General features: G+C 37.9%; 1 protein-coding gene across 2 annotated transcripts in view; it reads left to right on the top strand.

Moving 5' to 3' along the window:
* PCSK5 (proprotein convertase subtilisin/kexin type 5) overlaps positions 1 to 26,579 on the top strand; it is a 265,280-nt gene that overhangs the window by 95,503 nt on the left and 143,198 nt on the right. For both annotated transcript variants that reach the window (XM_054398161.1, XM_054398162.1), the window contains exons 6-7: positions 6,900 to 6,988; positions 13,051 to 13,223. In XM_054398161.1, coding sequence (XP_054254136.1) covers positions 6,900 to 6,988; positions 13,051 to 13,223 — 262 coding nt within the window. The remainder of the gene's footprint in view (positions 1 to 6,899; positions 6,989 to 13,050; positions 13,224 to 26,579) is intronic.

The following is a 26,579-nucleotide window of genomic DNA, read 5'->3' as shown; positions in this document are numbered from 1 at the left end:
ATCTTTGTCTCCATGAGAGCTTTCACTGATTTTTTTGGTTTGCCACTGGTATAAAATAGTAGTGACCTGGTGTGTCACTTAGATTCTAACAAGTCAGTTGGCAGAGAGGGACCTGTGAGTGCTGGTCGGCAACCAGCTGAGCATGAGCCAGCAGTGTGTCCAGGTGGCCAAGAAGGCCAATGGCATCTTGGGTTGTGTCAGGAATAGTGTGGCCAGCAGGACTAGGGAAGTAACTCTGCCCTGTACTCGGCACTGGTGAGGCCTCACCTTGAGTTCTGTCTGCAGCTCTGGGCCTCTCACTTCAGGAAGGATACTGAGCTGCTGGAGTGAGTGGGTCCAGAGGAGAGCAATGAGACTGGTGAAGGGGCTGGAGGGAAAGTCTTATGAGGAGAGGCTGAGGCAGCTGGGGCTGGTCAGCCTGGAGGAGACCTAGAGGGGACCTTATCGCACTCTGCAGCTACCTGGAGGGAAGTTGTAGTAAGGTGGGGGTTGGGCTCTTCTCCCAGGCAACTTGTCACAAGACAAGAGGTCATGACTTGAAGCTGCACCAGGAGGTTTAGGTTGGATGTTAGGAAGCATTCCTCATGGAAATTAGGAATTAGATTAGACACTGGAATGGACTGCCCAGGGAGGTGGTGGAGTTGCTACCTCCCTGGAGGTGTTTAAGGAAAGATTGGATATGGCACTTGGTGACATGGTCTAGTTGATATGGTGGTGGTTGGTCATACACTGGAAGTGATGATCTCCGAGGTCTACTCCAGCCTCAGTAATTCTGTGGTTCTGTGAAAATACAGGAAAAAAGATGCATATTTATTTTGTATATTCAGATTCATTTGTCCTCTCACAAAACCAAAAAAAATAAATTGTTGCAAAAGCACAGTCCTTTGCTGATCTCTTATCAGAACTTCACACTTGTGACAAACTAGCTGCTTACAGCTAAAAAAATGTACAGTGGCAGAGCAGTGACAGTGTTACCCATGCTGTTAAGATGTGCACATCTGAAAAGTGAAGTGTTCCATGTGTTTGTTTTAATGCTGTCATTTTTTATTTTATTTGTGAGAAATAGATTAGATATGTTCATTTATTTTTTAAGTAACTTCCCATAATCATGTAAGAAGTCATTAGCCTTGTGGACTTTGACTCAAAACATCTTCCAGTCATGTTCTGTAACCACATTACAACACTTTGATGCTCAGAAACAGGATCCTGTGTGTGGTGTAACACCCAAAACTTTGGCATTTTTCCTGATATCTCACATTGAAGATTTGTGTAACTTGTTTTTCACATTTACTCTGTCATCTCTTTCTAAACCATTAATATCCAAGTATGTCTTCTTTGTGAATTCACTTTATTCTAATATCGTTTCTGCTTTATTCTTATATTTTTTCAGTTCTAGCACATTTTTTTAGGCTAAATATCGATGTTTTCTTTGCCCTTGCTTTTAACTTCTGACAGTTCCTTTATGTCTCTTTTTTTGGATGTTCCTGGAATAGCATCTCTACATAGTGCCAGTTTGGAAAGTATTATTCATCCTGCAGACTATTAGATGCCATTTACATCTGAACAGGTCTAAAGCATTATTTCTTCTGCACTACATAAGATTACTCTAAGACACAATGAAATGCATTTCTTGTGATTGCTGTTGAAATACCTGTTTTCTGCAGAAGTTACTGCGTTGCAGTATCTCAGATACATTTTCCTCTTTAGGAACAGACTCCAATGCAAGAGAGATCTTTAAAACATCTAAAAATTTAATTAAAGAAGAGATTTACAAAAACAGCATTCAGACATTTTCCTACAGCTAATGGCTACCCGAAATTCCATTCTTCCTCTCCACATAGAGGTCTGAAAATTATTTTAACATTTAAAGTTCTGTTAGTCCTATAATTTTCAATGTCAACCAACGATTGAGATCATGTTACAGGTTTCATGCCTGGAGTTCTATCATAATTTATAATAAAGACTAGGTCATATTTTTTCTTACAGCATTGCTTCCAAGGACAGGGAATAAGCTTGTTAGGTAATTACAGTGAGAAAGAAAGTTAATGGTTATCAAAACCAGGCTATTAAAGCACAGCCTAGTACAACATTATGTAAATGTTTAGACTAAACAATTAACAATTATTTAATATCCACTGTCACAATATGTGCAGTGTAGAATAGGAAAGGTTATGAAATCTTCTGTAGACCTTTCCTTAGATGTAAAAAAAACCCCAACCCTAAACAGTCAACTCCAAACCCCACTGTTTTCTTCAGTTATGTAAAAACTAATGTCTGGGTTCTATCTTTTAGAAAACCTTGGCAAATTACTGTTGTGCCTAGAGGTGTTTGTGGTGGGTTTGTGTTGAAACACTCTGAAAGTCTTCTTCATTAAGTTCCCATTCTGAAAAGACTGACTGATGATAGGTTGAAGTGGACTGGGCTATAATGTTAGTGTCATGAAAAGCTGAAGGTCTTTAAATCTTCCAATCCCTTGAGCTCTTTCATGTTCTGAAATACTTGGTGAACTCCAGAAGAGTAAAATACAGCAAAGAAGTGCAGAGTCAGAGTGTTTGTGGAATTCAAATAATAGCTGTCAGAGATAGAGGTTCTGAAATGCAGAGACAATTTAGTTGGTAGAGGCTTTTCAAATTGCCTGCAGCTTAACTAGCTCTTATCTAAAAGACATTCCTGGTGCCTTATACCTTCTTCCTCTTCTGAAAGGCAAATTAAGAGTGATTCATGAAAGATAAATATCTTATGTTTCACTTACATTGGTGGGATCAGGAGTGGTAGTCAATCACAGAACATGATGCCCCTTTTCTCTTTTCATCATTTTCTGAAATATTAAGTCCTTTCTATCATAAAAGAGCTATTATTGAAAAACGTGACTTTGTGTAACAAGTTAGTGTGTAGCTCCTAAGTTTCTCTCAACTTAAACTTAGAGACCTGTCAAAAGACTGTACCTTTAGTGTCCAGGTTGTGCAAGCAATGTTCACGCATGCCCCAGAAAAAAGTGACATCCACCCTTTCATGGAAGTGTATTTTTTCAACGCTTTATTTCATGTGGTAGTGAAGGCATCATAAGGCATAAAAATTATCTTCGGTCAGGTCTTCCTGAGCAGGTACTTGACACCCTTTCTGCCTCTTAAAAAGAGAATAAAATCAGTCTTGGTTGCCTGTGTATTTTCTTTGTTGTGTTCTATTTCTGTTATATACCAAAATGAAAATACATATCTTTCTGAAAAAAAATTATACTTATTTGCCTTGAAATGGGAAAATTGGCTAAACCAGTTAAAGCTAGGCAGAATCATAAGGGACAGGTTTATGGTAGAAAGTGCTGGTCAATTTTATAAGAATATAAGAACAGTTTCTCTGAATACCTGTGACATCTTCTTTATTTTCCATGATGGCCTTTTGAACCCAAATCTGTCTTTGAATCCTAACTTTTCATGTCTCTTCTTATGATCCGAACAAACAATAACAAAAAAGTCTTCCCTCCCCCACCCACCCCCATTTCTTTCAATTTCCTTTCCATTCTTTCTGTTAGACTCTGGGTAGGAGACAAATTTCTAGATGAGCAGAGTATCTCATAACCAAGCTTTTTTTCATGTTTCTGCTCTGTAATACTGTATCACTCTGACATTAACACAAAGAACAAGTGCAAAACCTTTTAGCAGAGCGTCTCTTCAAAGTCCCACTTAATAGCTTGGTAATTTATTTCCCTTCAGCATATGCTGGCAAAGGATTCAGTGATGAAGAATTAACCCTTAAAGTTTATCAAGATAGGCATTTGTAGAAGAGTAGTCCTACTTTCTTCTAGGACTACATCAACTTCTTAAACAAGTTACATGTGATCAAGGCATCCCTCAAAGACAGTAGATTTTTGTGTTTTGATGCACATGTATTCACAAAAACTGCTACTTTAAAGTGCCTCATTTCACCTCTTGTTACTGGTTTTGCTGCCTCCACAAACTGTAGGTTGAAATTTTCAGCATTTCGTGCTTGATAAAAGTTTTCATAACTTTAAACCACATTTAATTTCAAGCATCAGTTTCAACATACTATTTACCAAGTTAATTAAGGAATTAGTGAAATAATTAATGAGAATGTTTTTCTAATTTTAACTGCAGAATTCAGAGTCTGTTTAAAACTGTAACTCAAGCAGAAATCTAGAAAAAGGAAAATTAAAAGCATTGTGGACAGAACATAATTTTTTATAATGCAGATTTCTTAGAAAGTCTTTTACAGAGTAATTGAAATATTACTTAAAGGACTCATAAAATACATTAAAGCAAAATGAGTTGCATATAAGATTGATTCAGAGAGTGAGAAAGTGATCATAGGTAGTGCAATTTTATAGATATGACTTCAAAATGCATAAAACAACTTCTAATTTTGTCATTTGAGTTATAAATGTAGAATGTAACAATAATCTTGGCAGAGAAGCAAGGGTCTGATACAAAAAATTCTTTTAAATAAAATTTATATGATTACTGGATGTGGAATATGATAAAAATAAGGATTTTCCAATGTGTGAGGACTAGTGAAATACTCAGCAAGTTGATTTAAGTCTCATGTTGTAAAGTTGTCTATTTTCCTATAAATATGAATGCATAAAAAGAACTCCACCGAACAAATACAGAGCAGTAACACAATTTGGAAATGAAGAAGGACTTGTTTTCATCTGTGCTGCCTGAACTATTTACTTCAGGCTTTTCGAAATAGTTCTGAAATAGAAAAAGACATTTGTTTGTCAACATTGGTTTATCAGTTGGAGTTAAACAGGCATTCTTCAAATTAAGAAAATTAGGCTTGAAACTTAGGTTTCATATGAAAAGTAAAATTCAGTCTTGAAAAATTCTGTGATCAAATTTGGCAAACAAATGAATTGTGAATTGAATGAGAGTGAAATAGCTGAGTTATAATTGTGAAACATTGATCCAGCAGTAGTATTTATCAACATCCAACCTGTCACTTTGATTTTTGTCAGTAAAGAATGCACTTTTCTCATAGATTTATATATATCTTATTTAACTATTAAACTGAAATTGTAATATCATTGATCTCTTACATTGCTTCTTTTTTTTTTTTTTCTCTTTTTCCCCCCCTATTCCTGTTTGTTATTCTTGATTTATATTAATCCATACCAACCGAATTATCTTAGTGTAACTTAGTTTTCTGGAATATTGTATCCAGTTCTGGGCCCCTCGTTTCAAGAAGGACAGGGAACTGCTTGAAACAGTCCGGTGCAGAGCCACAAAAGTTATTTATGGAGTGGAATGTCTTCCTTATGAGGAGAGACTGAGGGAGCTGTGTCTCTTTAGTTTGGAGAGGAGGAGACTGAGGAGTGATCTCATTAATGTTTATAAATATGTAAAGGGTGAGTGCCAAGAGGATGGAGCCAGACTCTTCTCAGTGATGCCCAATGACAGGACAAGGAGCAGTGCGTGGAAGTTGAGGCATAGGAAGTTCCGTGGAAACAAGAGGAAATTTTTTTTTTCACTGTGAGGGTGACAGAACACTGGAACAGGCTGCCAAGGGGGACTGTGGAGTCTCCTCTCTGGAGATCATAAAATCCACATGGATGCATTCCTGTATGATCTGGTGCAGGTGATTCTGCTTTGGCAGGGGGATGATCTTTCGAGGTCCCTTCCAACCCCAAACATTCTGTGATTTTGTGACTCTAATCAAAACAAGCTGTACCAACAGAAAGGAAGTGTCATCTTTGTCTGTAATATGCATGTCAACTTTAATTAAAAACCACCCATGTTCTAGCCTTTTCTGTGTAAGCATCCTGCCAGCCATGACCATCAGAAGAGTGCCTGTGTGCTCTCACAGCCTCCTCTGTAGTGTTTGCCATGTTGTTACCTATTTTTTGTAATTTTATATGTCTTTCTTTGTGGCTTCCCAAGCCTTACATCACCATTCTGTCTTCATCTTATGAAGATGGAGGAGGGGATCTCTTTTCCTGTCTGTTCTGAAACTGTATCTCCTTGCAACAGTTGGTCTCTCAAGTTCTCTGTCTGTCCCTTGTTGCTTGTGTTGCATTTTGGCAGTGGAGCTTCATAATTACACAGGAATGAGGGCAAAACTGAATGAATCGTATCTCATAGGCAAATATAACAAAAAGTAGAGACAACTTTCCTACGGTAATGTCCATATGGATGACCACTGTCACCTTGTAGAAAGCATAAATCAAGGCTAAGCAAGGCATCACACTGTGGCTTTGCATAGTGGAAAAAGGGGTGGGCAACCACTGGAGGTTTTGTGTTTTCCTCTCAGCAGCTTCTTAAGATTATACCCTTATAGTACAGCTCTGCCTCTAAGGCACAGAATATATCCTTGATGTGGATAGAGCTACTTCAGCTATTTTTTTCTGAAAGGCTTGCAGGGTTAATCCAAGGCATGGCCGGTATGTACATTTTGAGCATATCTGGCATATAGCCAGCCTTAAGCTCATCTCCAAACAGCAGTGTGAGCACTGATGCAATCTTAGCTTCCTCATGAGATAGTGTTGTGGGTGCTGTGCCTGCTAGAGGTTGTATGGAGATCTAGGTGTTAGGAAATTGAGTGGTTGTGGGAGAATGCAGGAAAAAAATTCTGTCTATAATGTAAAACTTGGTTTAAAATAATAAACCGATATCCAAGGCTTCTTTCTGTCACTATGAATTGTGTGTCATCATGCAGTTTGTAGCAAACTGCACGTTTTTCCATTACCTAGAAAGCCTACCATGAAGAGTTTTACATGATTGTGATAATGTGTTTGCAGGAGTACTGTAACATGAATATAAATCACTAAAAGGGATTAAGTGGTAGAAGACATTGTGAACAGTTGTGCTTCTAGCACCTGAGGATGAGTCAAAACGTTCAATCTCAACAGTCTGTGCTTACTTGGAAAAATGTTTGTCTGACTGCAGGCATGGAACCCGTTGTGCTGGAGAAGTGGCAGCCACAGCAAACAACTCACACTGCACAGTAGGAATCGCCTTTAATGCCAAGATTGGAGGTATGTGGGTGAAAAAAAAAAAGGTAACCAAAATAGCCATTTGTGCTAAATGGAACATTCAGACCTTTCTTAGCAAGAGAAGGAAATTTATATGGATAACAAAGGTAGCTGTGTTAGCAAGTACATCTCAGTTGCAGACTGGTCATTAAATACTAGTACTAAAGGAATCTGTCTGCAGTGACACTTCTCCAGTGCTCCCTGGAATACTGCCTCTTAGAACACACAGGAAAATAGAAAGCAAGACCTTTGATAAAAACACAAAACCCAGAATTTGTCTTTGTCTCCTGTAACATCTTTGTAGGTAAGATCAGGAAGTGTGGGTAAGAAAAGTGACTGTGAGATAAGACTGAGAGCTGCACAAACAGTAGAGCTCAGAGGGTTGTGGTCAGCAGTGGAAAGTCCAGTAGCTAATGGTCTTCACCAGGAGTCAGTATGGTTCAGTATAGACTGTTCACTAGTCTCGTTCAGCATCTTCATCAGTGAACACAGAAGACTTCACCTCAACATGAGGAGAAATTTCTTTACAAGTGAGGGTGACAGAGCACTGGAACAGGCTTCCCAGCGGGGTTGTGGAGTCTCCTTTTCTGGAGACTTTCAAAACCTACCTGGATGCATTCCTGTGCAGTCTACCTTAAGTGATCCTGCTCTAGCAGAGAGGTTGGACCTGGTGAACTCTTGAGGTCCCTTCCAACCTCTGATATACTGTGACACTGTGGTTTGAATAAAGGGTCAGTGTGTACCCTCAGCAAGTTTACTGATGATACGAAACTGGGAGGATTGGCTGATATGCCAGAAGGCTGTGCTGCCATTCAGCAAGACCTGGACAGGCTGCAGAGTTGGGCAGAGAGTAACTTTATGAAGTTTGACAAGGACAAATGTGGAGTCCCACATCTGGAGTATTGCGTCCAGTTCTGGGCTGCACAGTTCAAGAGAGATGGAGGCATACTAGACAGAGTCCAATGGACCAACAAGAAGATTAAAGGACTGGAACATCTTTCTTACAGGGAAAGGCTGAGACCTGAGGCTGCTTAGCCTAGAGAAGACTGGGAGGGAATCTTGTTAATGTTTATAAACATTTGAAGGGTGGAGTGTGAAGAAAGGGCCAATCTTTTCAGTGATGCCCTGTGACAGGACAAGGGGCAATGGATACAAACTGGAACACAGGAAGTTCCACATCAATATCAGGATGGAGGGTGATGTAGCACTGGAACAGGTTGCTGACAGAGGTTGTGGAGTCTTCTTCTTTTGAGGCTTTCAGCATCTGCCTGGACATGTTCTGTGTGGTCTGCTCTGGGTTATCCTGCTTTGGCAGAAGGGTTGAACTAGATGATCTCTGGAGATTTCTTCCAACCCCTACCATTCTGTGATACTGTGATAATTAGAATATTTGGGGTTTCTCAAAGATTCAGAGCTCAAAGTGTTGAAATTTGACAAATGAGAAGTAAATTTACAAGGCAGCATTTTTATATTGCCTTGCATATTGATCCTTAACACAGTCCAAACAAAACTCATTTCTGGGTTGCTTGACTGTGGTTGCAGAGAATCTTCTTTTGTTCCCTCTGTTTTATCAAGTTATTGTCTGAAATGCAAGATTCAATTTCACTTCTTTTTGTTCCTTAAGCCAAGAGGTAACAAGTTGTTGAATTCTTATTCAACAGCTGCTCAGTTAAGACTTTCGGGTTAAATTGTGAAGGTGACTATTAAGATGTCATCTACATGTTACCTAGATTGTAGGCTGCCTGTGCCAGATTTTAATGCTTCAAGTGAGGTTTTACCCTGAACTTCTGATGAAGTCATGGGATTGCTATATATTTGCTTTCAGTAGAAAGACCTATAGCTCAAACTCATTAATTTTTGATTTTCTGTCCCAAAATAGAAGCCATTTATTAAAACAAAAACCTGTTTGCTTTTATATGCACCAGAAGACAGTTAAAAAAATAGAGCAGGCAGAGTTGAGGCCATGTTTCCACGTTTAATTTATGTACTGTATCTGTTCTCTTCTGGGTCAGTACAAGTTTGATCCTAATCAGATGTGCACATGGCTGCACTTCAAATCAGCCAAAGCAGACGACATCATCCTAACATCAACTAATGTCAACTGTTTTCCTGTTGGCCTCAAGGGGATAGGCAGTACCTGGTCCAGCATAAGGTTACAGTGGTGCAAAAAAAGTTTCCCTTCAGATGGAGAGCTTACCTGCACAAAGTTACCCTGTGGTTTAGAAAATCTGAACTGGCCGAGTGAGTGGCAAGTTTGTGGAAGATTAGCAAGTTGGCTGAATTGGACATGGTTGTCCACCCTGACTTATGAAATCAGACTTTTTGCGTTGTCGAACAAGGGTCAGAGGAAAATCAGCTCACCACAAGAGATAAAGGGTGGCTTCTGGAGAAGTTTAAATTTTGAGTTGGATAGTCACATAACCTGCAAGGCCTTGGGCATGTCCTTGGAAAGTTCTCTGTTAGTAACAGTGGCTTTTTAAAAGGTTATAACTTATTCTGCTTTAGGAATATGCAATAATAATGTTCTAGAAACCCTCCAGGCACAGTAGTTGAATCACAGCCTTTTCTAAATTGAGTATAAAACTGGATTCATATGGACATAGTACAAATACCTGATCCAGTAAAGATAGACATGTGTGCCTTCGTTTATTTGTCCGTTCGTTTGTTTTGTGTGATGAATGTGACAGCCTTCAAGAAATTTCACTGGTTTAAGTGAAATAAAAACTGTATCCACTCTGTCATGATGAGTCTGTAGAGCAATCACTACCACTGTTCTTGAAAGAAAGCTGTGTAAACGTCACTTGAGGTAATGCACCATCTTTTAAAAGCATCAACACCTGAAATAAGATTTCAGGAGGCTCAGAAGGTATTCTGCAGAAAATCAGAAACAAGAGGTAATTCTGTTGTATTGTGAAGGGAGGTTAATCTTACTCTTCTACTAGATAGATAGATAGAAAGATAGATAGATAATGTAAGAGTTTTGCTGCTGCTGACTTCCATTTGGCATGCCTGCTTCCCTTCCCTCAGAAAAGCTGTAAGCTACACACATGAATATACAGTGGTTGTGTTCTCTTTCCTCAGGCCGGAGTGTAAAATGTTAACAGTGTAAAATGTTTTAACAGCGTAAAAATGTTAAATCATACTATGTTGAACTAGTGTTCAACTCCCTTGTTTCCTTGAGATTTAAAGACCGTCCTGGGGCCATCCAAAGTTAGCTAGAGTCAAGGTAAAGCAATTACATTCTCCTTAAATAGAAGAGCGTCTGCAAACAGTGATGTTGAGTATGCTCTTTGAAGATAAGTATTCTTCACTTCAAACTGAAAAGTGTCTTTGGACACACAAGGAGTAAGGAGGTAAAGCAAAGGGGAAAAGAAATGCCATCCATATTCTGTCAAAAATTAGTGATCTTTTTGATGGGAAGACATTAGCAAAATATGCACCACTAATTCTTAACGTTTTTTCTCAATGAGACTTATTGTCTCATTTCCATACCTTTCCTCTGACTACAATTAGGTCAAAAATAAGATTCTTATAAAGTTTGAGCCTTCTCTTACAGTGCTGTTCATGAAGATGTGATCTGCAGATAAGAATAACTCAGGAAAACTGCAGTTTGGTTCTTCAGTTATAATGCACTATGCCTGCAGTTTGTGCTTAGGTAACCTACAGGCCCTTTTACTGAGAGACGAATAAGTTCACCAAAGGGATAAATCTTATTTTTAAGTGTGATTCTCTGCAGAGACTTCTGGGACTTTTATAGGAAATGATGGTTAGTGTGTTGGTGTTGCAGGCTGATTGTGAAAGTTGCAAAGTATCTGTGGAGATTTGGGTGCTTAGTTACTTGGCTGAGCTGGAGTCCTGACAGGAAAATAGTTACACTGAATTAAGGCAGAACAGATGTAGATTGTCTTCAGCTGACAAAGAATTAGTTCAGCTGTTTCTTTAAGTCAGATGCTGATTAAAAACAAATATTTTAAAAGAAAACTTGCTTTCAGCTCAGTTTTGCATGTTTCTTGTGATTCATTGAAAGTTTGTTCTTACTAAAATGCCACTTAACATTTTGGCAATTACTGCAAATATTGGGGAAAGTTTACAGAGATCTAAAGTCTTAGGTGAAAGTCTGCAAACACAATCTGTTAATTGCCATCTGGACAGCTTTTGTTGTGCATGCCAAATGCAGTTCAGAGGGTTTGTAACTGACAGAATTAAGTACTCCAGACATTTAAGGGAAAAAAAGGAAGAAGCGGACCTCCCCCCCCCCCCCCAAAAAAAGCCCAACCCCTCAAAAAAACCCAAACAAACAAACACAAACGCAAAAAGGGAAGAGAGAGTAAGGAATTATTTTTGTTTTAAACCACCAATGAGATGTTCACCACTCATACTCAAGGTTGAATCATGTCTGTCAGTTGTTGGCTGGTGAGAGCAACACCTGAGTCACAGCCTTGTCTATGTTACTTTAGATTTTACCACTTCACCATTAGCAAAAATCCTGGCATGAATTACTTCAGGTGCCAATGGCAGAACTTCGAGTTAGTATTCATCAGTTGCGTGTAATATTATTTTGTCTTGCTATGCCATAACAGAGATATAAAGGAGTGTTTTATTTCCCTTCGTTAAAAAGCAGTCTGCCTTTTTTTGTCTTTATTTAAAACTAAATATATCTTAATTTACTTGAAAGAAATTGAGAACATAACTTCCACCCTTCATTAATTTTCTGAGATTATACTAAGGAAGAAAAATAAAACTTGAGAATCCTAGAGTTGGTTTAATGATATTCTTTATAAAATAAAGTTCATACGGAGATCACTGTTTGTAAAAGTTTATTATCTCACAAAACATGGGCAGCATTTGTGGGAACTTAGAAATATGATCACTTTTCATTTTTGAGTCAGATTAAGGAGAAAAAATATGCTGTATCAACAAAGCACCCCCTATGCCTTTTGTTAATTAAAAGTTAAGGTCTTAGTGAACATTCAGATTACTTTAGTCTGATCTCATGAGCAAAATGAAGTGTCTGTAATGAAAACTAATGTAAATTTGGCTTGTAAATAGCAGTGGCCTGTCAAAGGGGAAAGAACATCAAACTTGTTAATTGTGGAAGTAATCATTGCTTTGTATTGTCACAGAGTTATATGCAAATTATTGTTTATTATCCCTTTGATCAGATGTCATGCTTGCTGTATGTAGGTCCCTTTTCCTGTTTAGGTTAAAACTAGAAATGATGATTTTCTTAACAAGAATTAACTTTAGTCAAAGTTTAAAGTTAGTCAAAAGAACAACTCTATGATTTTCTTAGTTTCCAGATTTAAGTCTACCTTGTTCATTCCAGTGATCTTAAAGCATCTTGATGCTATCCATTTTAGAAGGCTGTCACACTGACTTGTCCCCACATCTATGGTAATGGATTCTTTTAACAGAAGAATTTCACATTATACGATATTGCAGTTTCGGGTTGGATGATGTTACATACAAGGTATTTGTTAGTACCTCACCTTGCTACTATGCATGGTAATCAATGTGTACAAACAAGCTTCCTCCCCAGTTTCTTCTTTGCAGCCTCATACAATGGAACCCCATATTTATGCATCAGCAGAGACCCTTTTATTATATCTGTCAACATACTTGAGACTGTGAATGACTCAAAGTAGGTGCTCTAGTTTCACCACAGTATAAAAAGAGAAAGAAAATCATGTATTATTCTTCAAGTGAAACATACAAACATTTCAGGGTTCAAAGCCTTTTCGAAAAAAAATTTTAGCTTAAAATTTTGTGGTTGAAGTTCAAAGGCTGAATAGTGGATACATGACTTGTATGTAATGTTTAAAACATTAAGGTTAAAACATTTTACTTTGTACTTCTTCATCTGGCAACTTTTTTTTGTATTGGAAAAACATACATACAAACTGGTTTTGTGGGTTTTATTATTAACAATAGAAATCCTTATGAGCGCTCAGTCCCAGTATCCTACTCAACAATTCCCTCCTGGCACGCAGGAGGGGGAAATAAGCGTGGGGGGAAGAAGCATTTTGAGTTGGTTAATCCTGTTCATTGTATCTTTCCTTCTGAAGGTGTACGGATGCTGGATGGAGATGTAACAGACATGGTAGAAGCAAAATCTCTAAGCCTTAATCCCCAGCACATCCATATCTACAGTGCCAGCTGGGGGCCTGATGACGATGGTAAAACTGTGGACGGACCTGCTTCTCTGGCACGTCAGGCCTTTGAGAATGGCATCAGAATGGTAGGTTGGCATCCAAGTACAACCTCCTGGATTTGCTTTTGTGTGCACGTGTAAGATATTTTTGCCCATTACATGCAAGTGCACAGCATGGGGAAGAGGAAAGTATGCTGAAGAAGAAGAGGTTTCTTTGAGAAAAACTAAAAGTGCGTTTTCTTTCTGTGGTGCCTTGAGAGTCAGTCCTTCCTGAAATATCATCTCTGTTCATTTTCAATTGGAGTACATCATCCTCAGTGTCCTTTAAAGTTGCTCGGAGGTAATGATGTAATTCCAAGAAAAAGTGAGACTGAAAAAGTCTACTTTACACAGCAGTGCCAAGTCATCAAATCTGAATTGCAATGAAATTTTAGGGAAAATGTCTAGACTATTTTTCCTTCTTTATTCTTTTCTTTCATTGCTTTGTGTGATGGTTTTAACGCTGTTACACTTTGTTTTCCTAATTGCTTTAATGGAAGCTTGATGATTTTAATAGGGAACTGGGAGCTAAAAGAAATCTACGCCCAGGTTTCTTTTAGTATATGTGTCTGGTCTCAGAGAACTTACATCCTATTTATAACTTACACATACGTTACAAGTCTGTGCTATTACATTTTCTCTGTAATATAGCCAAGAGATCTTCAATAATACAATATGCAAAATCCCAAATGCCCCTACATGAAAAATCTAAAACCTTCTCAATTTTCTTTAATGTTACTATCAAATAAAAAAACCCACAAAAAGAAACAAGTAGTTAGAGATTTTTTTTTTTGTCAGAGGCCAGTTTTTCCTTCTTCCTTTTACACCCTCCTGCCTGTTAAACAGATCAGGGAATTCCTTCTCTTCCAGTACTCACACTTCCTTCCACTATATGGGACTGGTAGAAAGGATTTAAAGCTTTGCATTTGAAGGTCTGAGCATTATTTTGAATGCAACAGGAGAATTGCTAGTTCAGTGGTAGGTGGCTCCAGGATCTGAAAAAAGGGAAGTAAGAGCAAACATTTATTTAAAGAGACTGAAACTCTTGGACCAAAGTGGAACTGTAACATATTTATGGAACTGGGACAGGATAACACTGTGCAGCAAGATCAGGAAGTTCAGCTTTTACTGAGGTCAATAAGTGTTTTAAACAGGTGTGCCAAAACTGATTTTAACCATAGCTAACATTCAGCGAGGGAGATTTGTGTTATGTGTAAAAGAGCGAGACTGTATTAACCTAGGATGTGTCATAAAGAGCAAACAGGGACAATGAGAGTGGAGGGCTAATGGACTGCTTTACAAGAGCACTTGATAAACTGACTGCCTGTATACACAGTACAGCATTTCAGGTGATTTAGAGTATATTTGACTGTAATTTATAAGTAAATATATCATACAATTAATACCCAGTATCACTGTAATCACTACCTAGCTGCACAAGTCTAGGAGATCTGAATTCACATCTGATCACAGCTGGCTTATTTTGATTTCTTTGATATTGCCACATAAATTTCTTACTCCCACTCCTATCCTCCCTGCCCCAAGTGTTGATAACAACGCACACTCAACTACCTAGCAGGTAAGTTATGAAAAGCCTTTAGTAATACCGGAGTAACAATGCTATACTACACTTCTCAAACTCAGTTCTGTCAATGTTTTACTAATCATGTGGCCATGGGCCTCTGCCTTCCTTCTTCTTAGTCATATGTGATGACTATTCAGTGCGGAGCTGCAAATTTACCCCTTTGCTAATTATACATTATATAATATGTGAAGGCTAGCATAACAAAATACTCCAGCCCATACTGAACTTTTCTCTGCGAGAAATTCCAGGGGAATGAACAGCTAAACACATTGAGGGATATCGATAGATTCTACCCCAAAGAACTCTGTTGTATGTAGTAATCGTTATTAAAATAGTTATTGAAGTGCCCTTAGAACAATATAACAGGCATGTTGAAGGCCACATGCATCTCCATTGCGATTCCTATGCATCATCACTTCTCCTTTCAGATGAAATATCAGTGTTCCACATCACCCAGCTAGAGTTTACTATTGTTTGACAGTGACCACAGACAAGAAAAACAATGAAGTGGTGATGGGGGCCCTAATGGAACTGCAGGATGCAGGGGAACTTAAACAAAGTTTTATGTTTAAACATGTATGTGTGTTAGTTTAAATGTCGTATTTCATGTAGGTAAGACAGTTACTAAAAGTTCAGCCCAAATTTCTGTACCAGAAAACTCAGCTCATTCCAATTGAAGTCTCAAACTAGGGATAGGTCTGGTGTAAATCAAGAATGTGGAATAATTTGCCAGAAGCATGTATCTTGCCTACAAGCATTATTGTTCCATTGGTATTATAGCTGTAATATGAGAAGATACCCTACAGAACCCAGACGAATTTAATTTTACCAGCACATTGTTCTGTATTTTCAGTATGTACCAGTATATAGTGGAAACACAGTATTTAATTTTAAAATTCTGCAGTTGTCTTTTTTCTGATAACAGCACAGAAAAAGAGTTTGGTATGTTTTTTGTGAAATTGTAGAAGTTGTATTTGATGCAAGTCAAATTACTAGTTTTACAATTTGGCTTCTATTTTATTATATGAACTTTTTGTTCTGTCCAAAGTTGCCCATTCAGAGTCGTATAGATCTAACTAAATACAACCATGTATTTGAAAACTTTGTTTCTCATTACAAAAGTTTTTCAATTTCTACTAAGGAAATAAAAGTTCTCTTTAAAACTTACAGAAGATCGTGCTCATAGGAAATACAAAACGTTTAAATTTTATCTCTAATTTTCATTCTTTAAAATGTAATATATACTGAAAGATTGTAAATGTATTTCTCAGTTGTTACCTTCCTTAATAGGCTTAGTTTCCAGACCAAAATTTGCTTTAAGGTTAACCTTTTCTTGTTCTTTTTAATAAACCATGCCTTGCCATGTTCATATAAAGGTACTTTTTCTGTATTTCCATACATTGTTATAAGGATATATCATTTTGAAAGATGAGGCAAATAGAAGAAGAATTATCTCAGTGCCAAAACATTCCTAAAACCAGATGATTGTCTGAGGTAATAGCTAGATACTCAACCAAACATAGATTTCCCCAAACAGACACAGTGATTGTGCAAAAAAAAAAAAAATAGGCAGACAAAAATGCTTATTATCTTGTATATACTTTAAAAAATCTGGCCACGATCAAGGTAAAGAAAGGAGAAACCAGTTTTTAAACTTGTCTTACGTACCGTGATTTTGTGTCATCTTTAGGGTATTTTGTTTAATTCTATTAAATTTGCAGACATCAGTTCAAAGAGAAACCTTGGAGGCTTTTCTATCAAACAATTTCTATGCAAACATAGGACATCTTTTTATACCAAGCTCCCAGCTGACCAGGTCCTTTTCTTGGAAATCATCTAGTCATATGGGTGGAAAATTCTAGCGACTTGTGTTTAAAATGCCAATGTTTTAGAAGTTGTAGTCATAAGAATATAAAATAATGCAGACCATGCAGGCCTGAAAAAAATCAGATGTATCCAAAAGTAACATACTCAAGAAAAGATGAGGTGCGCCATGTCACATTTCACCCTGTGTTCAAGAGCAGGCTTACCATTGCAAAACAGTATCTTGGCCAAATCGTGTAAGAAGACTTCTGAGTCTGGTACAAAAGAGAGCATGAAAGCCTTTTCCTGATTCATAAAGGTAAAACCAAATTACCACTGGATTTTAAGGTGACTATCTGTATCAGTGTATAAGCACAATACTATAAGCACTTGAGAGACATAGGCTCACTGATTTGTGACTCTGTAATGCAGCATCAAAACTAGCTCATTTCTATTAATACAAATAAGCCTATTGTTTTAGCATCAGACTCAGCTTCATTTGAAGAGTAATGCATTTCAGATATTCCAACTTGTTCTTTCACTGTTTGGCAAAAACCTAATAGTCAAGTTCCTGGATATATGATGCTTGTTGATATTTAACATGGCGGGTTTTCAAAGAGCTCTTTATCTCACTTCTTCAAATATCTCACCAACTGCATGCTCTACGTTGTTTATTCTGCAGTACCCATAAGGTGTTCCAAATTGGTAACAAAGCATGTGATCCTTAATATAACCCACGAAGGTAGAGAGGCTGGGAAATCTTCATGGAATGGAGACTTTTGGCTTTCTGCCTGTGTCGGCACAGGGGCCGTCATCTTATTGCCACCACACCATTCTGTTTAGCAAGCTGAACACAAGCCAAAATGCTTGATGGACATTAATGATCAAATGCTGTGTGACTGAACCTCTTGTGAGAACTCGGCTTGGTGCCTTCCCTCCCATCATCACTGCCCCTTCTCATCTCTCTCGCTTCACCAACTTTGGCTGCAGAGTGTGCTTTCAAAGTATTTGCTGAGAGCAAAAGGCCCTCTAACAGTCACTTAATAGGTCTCTTTGGATAGGCAAGGGAAGAAAAGGGAAGAGAAGAAAACGGAAAGCAGAAAAGAAAGTAATGGACTTCATTTAAAAATAATTAGTATTATTACTAAAATCATTATCATTACTATATGCTTCTACTTCAAAAGTGGAAGGGATTATTCATAATTTGCGAGTATCCAGGCAAAGATTTACTGCCTGTGTTGTACCACAGATGTTTCTTTCAAATTTATTTGTCATCACTTCTCTGCATCATTATGAGTAGGATGTGTTGTTTAAACAAATAGGACCTTTCTCTGTTTGCTTTTCCAAAGAATTGCGCTATGAAAATCAAAGAAAGAAGTTACTGCAAGATGATTCCCAGTCAAATGTGTCAAAATAACTTCCAAAGTGACTGTTTTATACATTGAAATGCTGTGATGCACAGAGGCTAGGACCAAACACCTTGTACTGTTATCATTTGAGACTGAATAGCATTCATCTGTATGTATGTATGCATATCCCAGATCACATGCAGATACATTTCGCATGCAGAGGACCTCCTCCATGTTTTTAATGAGTTGGCTAAAAACTACTTGTTTAAGAGCAATCAAAAGAATTAGTACTGTGCTGGGGGAAGGGAAGATCTCAGAAGACATGACTTACAGTATGCTCTTGTAACTTAATGTTAGATCCTGTTACATGATTTGAATATAGACTATGCATCCCTATTGCATCTATGATGTAAAATCTGAACATGTGATATAGTTACTTCAACATAATGTGCTAAGCTGGGGGTGGTTCTGTACTACATGTGTATGCTGCCTATATACCAGAACTGGAAAAGTCATATATGGCATTTTACCATTCTAATTCTTCCATCTGCTGTCGCAAGACATAGCACCATAGTCTTTGGAATAATATTCTTAGTTCTAATGACAGAAAAGCCTATTAAAGTTTAGTCCTGGCCTTCATCATAAATCAGATTTACTGCATCAATATCCCTGTTTTCTTAATCCAGCTATTATTTTCTGTTTTCTGTACGTCTTTTGTGAAGGGCAAGTCTTGTCAAAAGCCTGTTATGTCCATGGCTGTGCAAGTCACTAATAACCATTACTATTAAAAATATATAGATTGCTACTTACCTAAATTTCTTTGTTTCCTTTCCATTGTAAAGTGCCTCTTCTGCTATATTTATGATGCATCTTACGGTGTTAGAAATCTTGACGTGTAAATAGTTATAGACTTTGGCCAAGTAATCTCTTGGATAAAATAAATAAACTGGAACATAGGGACATAACACAGGAAATCACTGTGCAGGTCATCCAGTACAGTTCTGTACTAGCACAGGCACCATGTCCTATAAATACATTCAGCAATTTCTGTTAAAGAATTAATTAAAATTCTTTCCCCCTTCTGTTTCTGTTGTGAGACCATTTCACAGCCATCACTAGTCTATTGATTAGAGATGTTCTTCTAAGTTAAATCCAGATTTACTCACATGCAGGCTTTTGCCCGTTTGTTCCTTGACCAGAATTATGCTTCAGTTCACATACGTTTTCTCCTTCCATTTTTGTCCTGTGACTTTATTTTTGTTGTGAGAAACAAGACACACTCATTAGTCGCTCAATGTGCCGGTTTGAGACCAGACAGATCCTCTCTTGCCCCGAGAGGGACAAAAGAATTATGCTCACACAAACAGATTGAAGAGTGATGGGTAGTTTAAATGGAAAAGCAATTGGCAATACTACAAAACACTACAAGCATAGTGGCAGAGATGTCCCAAAGCATAAAGAGTCCCTTACATAACACCCAAAGGCTTCCCAACTCTTCTGTTCTCCCCACCTGAGGGTATACCCAAAACTACCAGGGATCTTTCTTCACCCTCCCCCCTTCCCCCACTAGACTAGTCTCAGGCTGGCCAGGTCTGAGATTACACCCCCGCCCCCCCCCGCCTCCTTTCTCCTCCTGGCATTAGGCCTAGACAGGCCTAAGAGGCCTTGAGATACTCCCCCACCATTACTCGATAAGAGAGCATCTCCCATGGGAGGCAGAGAGGGAAGAAAGAGTCAGGGAATGACTTTGCAGATGGATTGATAGGGCACAGGATTTATGTGTAGAAATACGCTGTCTCCTGTGTCCGCCTTATTGGGTTGGACACTTGGAACTCCGGAGGTGTAACCTATGTGGCAGCAACAGGAGGCACCCAGCCTGAACTGCCACACTTAAAGACTAGGCTGTCCATCCCCTTGCTCACCAGAGTGGTGTTTCTCTCCACATCTTCCAGTCTGAATTATTTTCTTAAATGAATATGATCATTATTACTAGATTCACATCTATTATGTCAAAGTCACCTAGAAGCTTTGTTTCCCTGGCTCATCCTTAAAATACTCTTAACTTCCTTGACCTCCTTATCTCTGGTGTGACCATTTCAAACGCCAGTAACCTGCATTTTCTTTTATTTCATTACTGATTTCTTGGAGAGCTCATGACATGTTTTGCATGGAATAAGTTATCACAGAAAGACTGAACAGATTTACCTGGAATTCTAATGTGTGTGCTGATTTTTAACCTGTAAAATTAGTACTTCTGCCTCTTGTTCTGTCCTGCAAAATCTTTTTATGGTGTTAATATTAACATTTGTATATTGTTTCCTTCTGTCAGTATGGTGGGTTGAAAATTCGCCCCCCCAGTATTAAATTTGACACACCAGATCAGTTGGAAGCAAATGAAAGCTGTATTTATAAGCAAAACTACAATCTACAATGGAATGCAATGAATATATTAAAATATACAATATTTGCAATATTTACAGGTATTTACAATTAATAAACAGCACAAGGACCCCCCTGGCCAAAGACCAGGGGAGCTGCAGCAGTTTCTCCCTCCCTGCCTCCCCCTCATCCCCTTGTACAGAAGGGACAAGAGAAAGAGCAGAGAGACGTTTTGTTAGACTTAGCCAAAACAATGCAGCCAAGGTCAAGCAGAAGCCAGCAAAAGCACAAAGTTAGTATCTCCCAGCCCGAGGAAGCGAGAGAGAGATACTGTTTACACTACTAGCTTAAGTCTGTTATCTTTCCAATGGAATTGTTTAGAATTATCATTAGTATTTTACACCCAGTAGTGATTTATTTACATTTTACTGCTTTCTGTTCAAGATCTGTGAAAAAATGTTAAAGGCATAGCCTAAAACTGCTGCAGTCAGTCAGAATTTCTAAATTACAGATCATTCCTGTAGTTTTATCTGAAACACTTGTTGTTTCTTAGCATTCATTTTGCAAGCATGGATACCAGAATGGGGACATGGAAGTTGTAGCCTTCTCTGTGTACTCACACTACAGTTTCTCTGTTCCTTGCCCATGTTCATAGTCATCCTGCTTATCAACTCAAGGAGCAGACTAAATTTTAGGCCAGCTCATAGCCAACTGATTATCTTCCATGACCCTAAATTCCTTTTCAGAGTCACCACTTTCCAAGAATTTATCCACCCTCCTGGATGTCTTAACAAGCATAATTGCTAGGTCTTACTGCCTTGCATTTGGCTAATATGCATGTCTCAGGATGCTTTAATGTCTTTGCAGATGGGGCTTATACTTGATACGGTTTAGTTTTCTCCAAAACAAGATTGCCCAGAAAAGGCAGGTTAAGTGGCAACCTTAGCACATCATTAAGCTGATAATAATTCTTTTCTCTGCCACTTGCACATGGTATTCAGTCAAAATAGAATTAGGGATATTGCCTTCCAGTAAATTAAATAAGAGTTTAGACTCAGGAATACCTGGATGAATTTTGATATTGTTTTCTTTTGGAGATATATAAACAAAGCTAACCTTTAATTTTCTCTCCTTTGCTTTCTGTGAAAAGTGAGCTTTCTCACAAGCAGTCAAGATGTTGTACACAAAAAAAAAAAGGGGGGGGCAAAAAAAGAAATAATATACCAGAAATCTTCTTACGTTATATTCAACAGGATATCCAAATCCTAAAAGGCATGAGAATTTTAGATGAGATTTGCAGGAAAATACAACTCAAAATGTCCCCTTTCCTTACAGTGTCAAAATATGTACCGCAAACCAAAACTATTTGATTACCTCATCCCATCTCACACATATTGTTGAAAACGGTTGTAACAAGCCAGAATTGCATTACCACTTTTGGACTTGTCAACAGTGGCCTGTGATTTTGGAATAGGTGATAAATTTGATCATAAAAAATCCACACCGTTTTTGTTCTGGGACAAATTGTAATTTGGAAAGCCAATACTGAAAAGCACCTTTGGTAAGTGATTCTCTTTCCATACACCTAAGTATATGCATTTCAGAGAGTGCATTCCTGAAACAGGCATCTCGTTACTTGCTATGGGCAAATCACTTACCTGCTTTACTGGTATACTTGAACAACTGCAGCATCTAGGCATTTCTGTGTCATGTGGAAAAAGTAGATTTCTGAAAGGAAAATCGCTGGAATTTTGCATTGAGAGTTTTCTCTTTATAGAATATAAGGTACTAAACCACAAGGGCAATGATTTTGCATGCAGCTTAAGTGTGGTTTGTTCCTAAACAAATGCTATAGGACACAAACTGCACAAAGATACTACTTCAGTCCTCAGTATGCAGACACAGAAGCAGAGCAGCCTTGTTTTCATGCTTATATACTAAAAGGAGATAATTTTTTTTAAAAAAATCAGGTTCTGTGGGAAGTTTGACAGGCATCTCAAAACCTAAGTTCTGTATAAGGAAGTCTAATGTAAGTAGTGAAACAGCAGCTGTGTGTGTCTAGTGGCTGTGGACTCCTCTTTAGTATGTGGCATAAAGGCAACAGGAACTGCCTGAACCCAATCCATGAGTGTTTGTATGTGAAGTCCATCCTGTATCTAGTCCTAACACAAATATCTTTCTTGTGTACTTGCATGTTTACTTTACCTTTACGTGCAGACAGTTTCAGCTATCATTAACTAGAGACTCTGTGCAAGAGAAATTTCGGAAAAGCCAGCTCTTGTTTTATCACAGGTGTTTAAAATACACAGCTTGTTTTATCCTACTAACAGTATCAGCAACAATGACAATAGTAATGATAATATGGAGAGATAGCCTGAACTAAACTCCAATTCATGCTACCCTGTAGCTGGGTGTATTTTGTTTAAGAAAATGAGAAATTCATTCCAGCATTCCACAGGTTCAGATTTCAGGTTTCAGCCAACACTTCTTTTGGTTGAACTTTAAGCACTAATTATAGCTCTGTGGGGAATATCTTGGAACTGCTTAAGCTCTTGTTCTAGTGAAAAGTAAAATAAAAAATACACCAAATGCGAGGATGCATGTTGAAATATTCCACTGATATATATCCCAAAATATTGGGTTAATGCATGGGTGCTTGTGGTTATTCAGCACAGTATTTTTTATGACACATTCAAATATTTTTGCACTTCAATATTCTAAAGTTATCATATCTTATGAGCTATTAAAATACATTTTCCATTCTTTTTGTTGTGATTAATAATTTTGTCTTTACGTTTTTTAATTAAGAAGCTGGTTCAGAAGCAGCCAAAAAGTTTAACTTTATTAGAAATATCTTGACTTTTCAACAATAAAAGGTAATAATTTTGTGTAAGCAGAGACAAATAATCTATACCTACTGTATGTATGTATGCCTGTTCTAGCAGTAGTAATATTTCTCTTGACTTCCTAGTTTTCCTAGAACTCCATTTTTAGACATTCCTTCAAGCATGTGTCTTTATGTATGCTTGTTTGGCATATTACTTACTTCTTTGTAGGTAACATAGGTACACATTTTTAATTAACTGATGCACAAATGTGAATTTTTCTGAGTGCATGAGAAGTTCAACAGAATTAATGGCCTCAGAAAGTTCTCCATTTCTTCACAAGTTTTTCTTTTATTACCCAAGGAAGCTGTTGTAATAAAAAACACTGTTTGGCACACTTCCTAATTGCTGGTTTGGACTCTCAGCTTGCCATTATCTATTTTGGAGAGATGTCTGCTTTCATGGGGGAATGTTGTATACCCTACAGAAGAGTTTCTTAAGGGTGGTGCACCTGACTAGCTTTCATTCCCAGATAAGATGTTAAGTAGAAATTCATCAGGAGCTGGTAGATAGTACTTCCCTAAACCAAAATTCTGCCAGTCAGGAGACTGGTGTCACTGTGCCTCTATACAATATAGCACCCAAGTCCAGCACCCAAGTAATCAGTGGAACCTGTAGACAAAGGAGATGCTGTTTCTCACAAATACGTTTCTCATAATGCTATGAGTCTGGCCCTACAGTGGCTGTACTGTGCTGCACTCCAAACCATGCCCATGTAGTAGTTTTTTAGGTCTCCAGAGTACTACAGAACTCCAGAGTTCTGTTCTGCGCATTCAGTTATGAATGTTCCTCTTCAGGAAGAGGTCATGCTATGGGCTACTTTTTCTAGCTTCCGCATCAGGATCAATTCTGCTTCCCAGCATTACGTATTTTAGAACAGCACTGGGGATAATACAGGAAATTGAATGTGTAGGCTTTTATTGTCAGTAGAGTGTCCCTTCTCTCTCTATTTTATGTTTTCCTGATGTGTTCCTGCATGTGGATGTGTGATTTTCATTATATTAACATCAAATCGCCTCTCCCTGGCTGCACTGTACCTCTAATCACTCCAGATCAGTGGTTCTGGCATTTCCTGCTCCTTCATAGTTTCTTCCCTGTCCCTTGGTAAATTTGGTCACTTGAGACAGCAATTCAGCCCACAGGCAGAGAGGGTATTCAAGGCATTCCATTCGTGAGCAGGAAAACATTTGGGATTCACAGGCTGGATTAAGGCAGCTTGATTTGTAGAGGAGTGAGTGAAAATCCAGTCTAAACTTTGTAAAACAGTGTGAATAAATCGTTCTACTATCTCAAACTGTACCTCATAGACAGAAACCATGGGGCTGCTGGTTGTGAAGTGTGTGAAGACCTCTATCATATAATGGTTCCTGTCAGTACCAGTAAGACTGTTATTCATAGATTTGTGGTTCATATGTATACACACACAAGCACACAAACACACACAGTTGGAGTGGGGGATATTCTTTTAACAGTGTTAGGAAAGTCTGCAGATGCCATTATGAATGTGTTCACACTGGCTCTGCTTCTTGGCAGGCTAACTCTGTTGAATTAAAACAAAAACAAACCAACCAAACAAACAATAAACCCAAAAAACTTCTGTATCACTTACACTGCATGCAATTCACTGACCAAGGTAAAGGAAGAACTAGCAGAAAAAACGTGAGCATATCCCAAGATTCTTGGGCTGTGCTTTTACAAGTGAAATTTCTGCCTTGCAGCCTTTTTCTCAGTGGCCTGAGCCTGTTTCATTAAAGGTCACCTGGCTTTGCCCAGAAGATGTGCTAGAAAATTGGACGGCTGCTATGTCAATAGCAAGTCTTGGATGTTAGTGAGTGATGGCAAGAGTCAGTCTGTACTGTCATTGCATTTGGAAGAGCAGAAACAACACTGTGCCTTGAGGGAGACTAACTCATGCATTTTTACGTCATGCAGTGAGCACACTTCGCTGCACACACATTCCACGCTGCTCTATGCCTCTAGTATAGTTCATTGACTCTTTTAGTTTTGCTCAAGTTGTAGCCGTATGGTTCGTAAAGGCACCTTTGCTTTTGAGTTAAAAATGACACATGGTTTCCTTGGCAGCTCATGGCTTAGCTTTTCATCTTGACACCCTTGGGCATCTGGCAGATGACATATGATAGACGTAGACAAACAGTAAAAGCTACAGAGTGCCTTGCACGTGTTTATCTAACTTTGTAACAGGGTCCGAGTGTTATTTAACTTAATGCATTTAGAGGAGACTGGTTGGGAATGGCATTCACATACAGACGAACAGCTGATGCTGTTGCTCTAATTACTTGCTTTCTATAGTTACTAGCAAGTTTATAATTTCCTGAGCATGACTGTGTCTTTTGGATTAAAGCAGGATGTTTGGAAACAAGGAGAAAGAGGGAACCAAACAGTAGTTTAATGTGAATGTGAACCAGTAAATGTGAACCAGAACTTATTTGCTTGACACATTTTTTTATTCAGGTTGGATTTAGTTTGGAGGGTTGTTTATTTATTTTCTTTTTTTAAAGGCTGCTATTTACTTTGCCAAATAGCTTCTAGGAACAAGATCTTTAGCATGTTTTTTAGACTGAAGGTGATGCTGTTGTTTTCTGTGAAATGCTGAGCTGTTAAATGTGCAGTATTGCAGAGTGTTAGAGGAATGGGGATTTTTTCTTTGAGTGTATTAGAAAATATTCTTTTCAATTAGTGCACTGGTACTTTTTTATTGCAGTAACAGATGTTGATACTTTATGTATTTGCAGGAGACATTAGTTTTGAAGAAATATTTATTACTATTTGTCTATTAAAAATGTAGCATGGAAAGCTAAATTTGGGTGCAAATGGCTGTTATTTTTTAAGTCCTGTCATTACTATTAGAATATAAATTGTTGCTTATTATTTTAAAATACTGCATTGTAGAGTTTCTAACATCCATTGGTGAGTTTTCATCAGAACTGCAGTTTGCGTCCAAAAATGTATTCACATTCCTGATTCTGCAGCTCAATTTTCATTATTAGTACAGCAGAGTAAGTATCCATATAAATAAATATAGACATAGTCTCTGCACGAAGAAGCTAATAATTTGAGGGTTACATCAGCAAAATATACAGAAAATATGCTCCTCTATGAAAAGGTTTTCATTGCATGAGTGGGACAAATAATGTTATGCTGCTGTTTGCAGACAAACTAGCTGATAAAGACAGCAGAATAATGACACGTAGACTGTTACTGATAGGATATTTTCCTGTACAGAAATATTTTGTACAAGTTTGTTTAAAAATATATTTTTTAATATAAAAGTGAAAGGTAGGCTTTCAGACAAACTAATACATAATACTGTGCTTTCGAGAAACAAATGTGAAGGAAAAAAATGTAAAGTTGTATAGATAGAAACTTTTGAAAATTCATCAAA

The sequence above is a fragment of the Indicator indicator genome, chromosome Z (assembly GCF_027791375.1).
Source record: "Indicator indicator isolate 239-I01 chromosome Z, UM_Iind_1.1, whole genome shotgun sequence".
Taxonomy (NCBI): domain Eukaryota; kingdom Metazoa; phylum Chordata; class Aves; order Piciformes; family Indicatoridae; genus Indicator; species Indicator indicator.
This window is presented reverse-complemented; position numbering and strand designations above follow the sequence as displayed.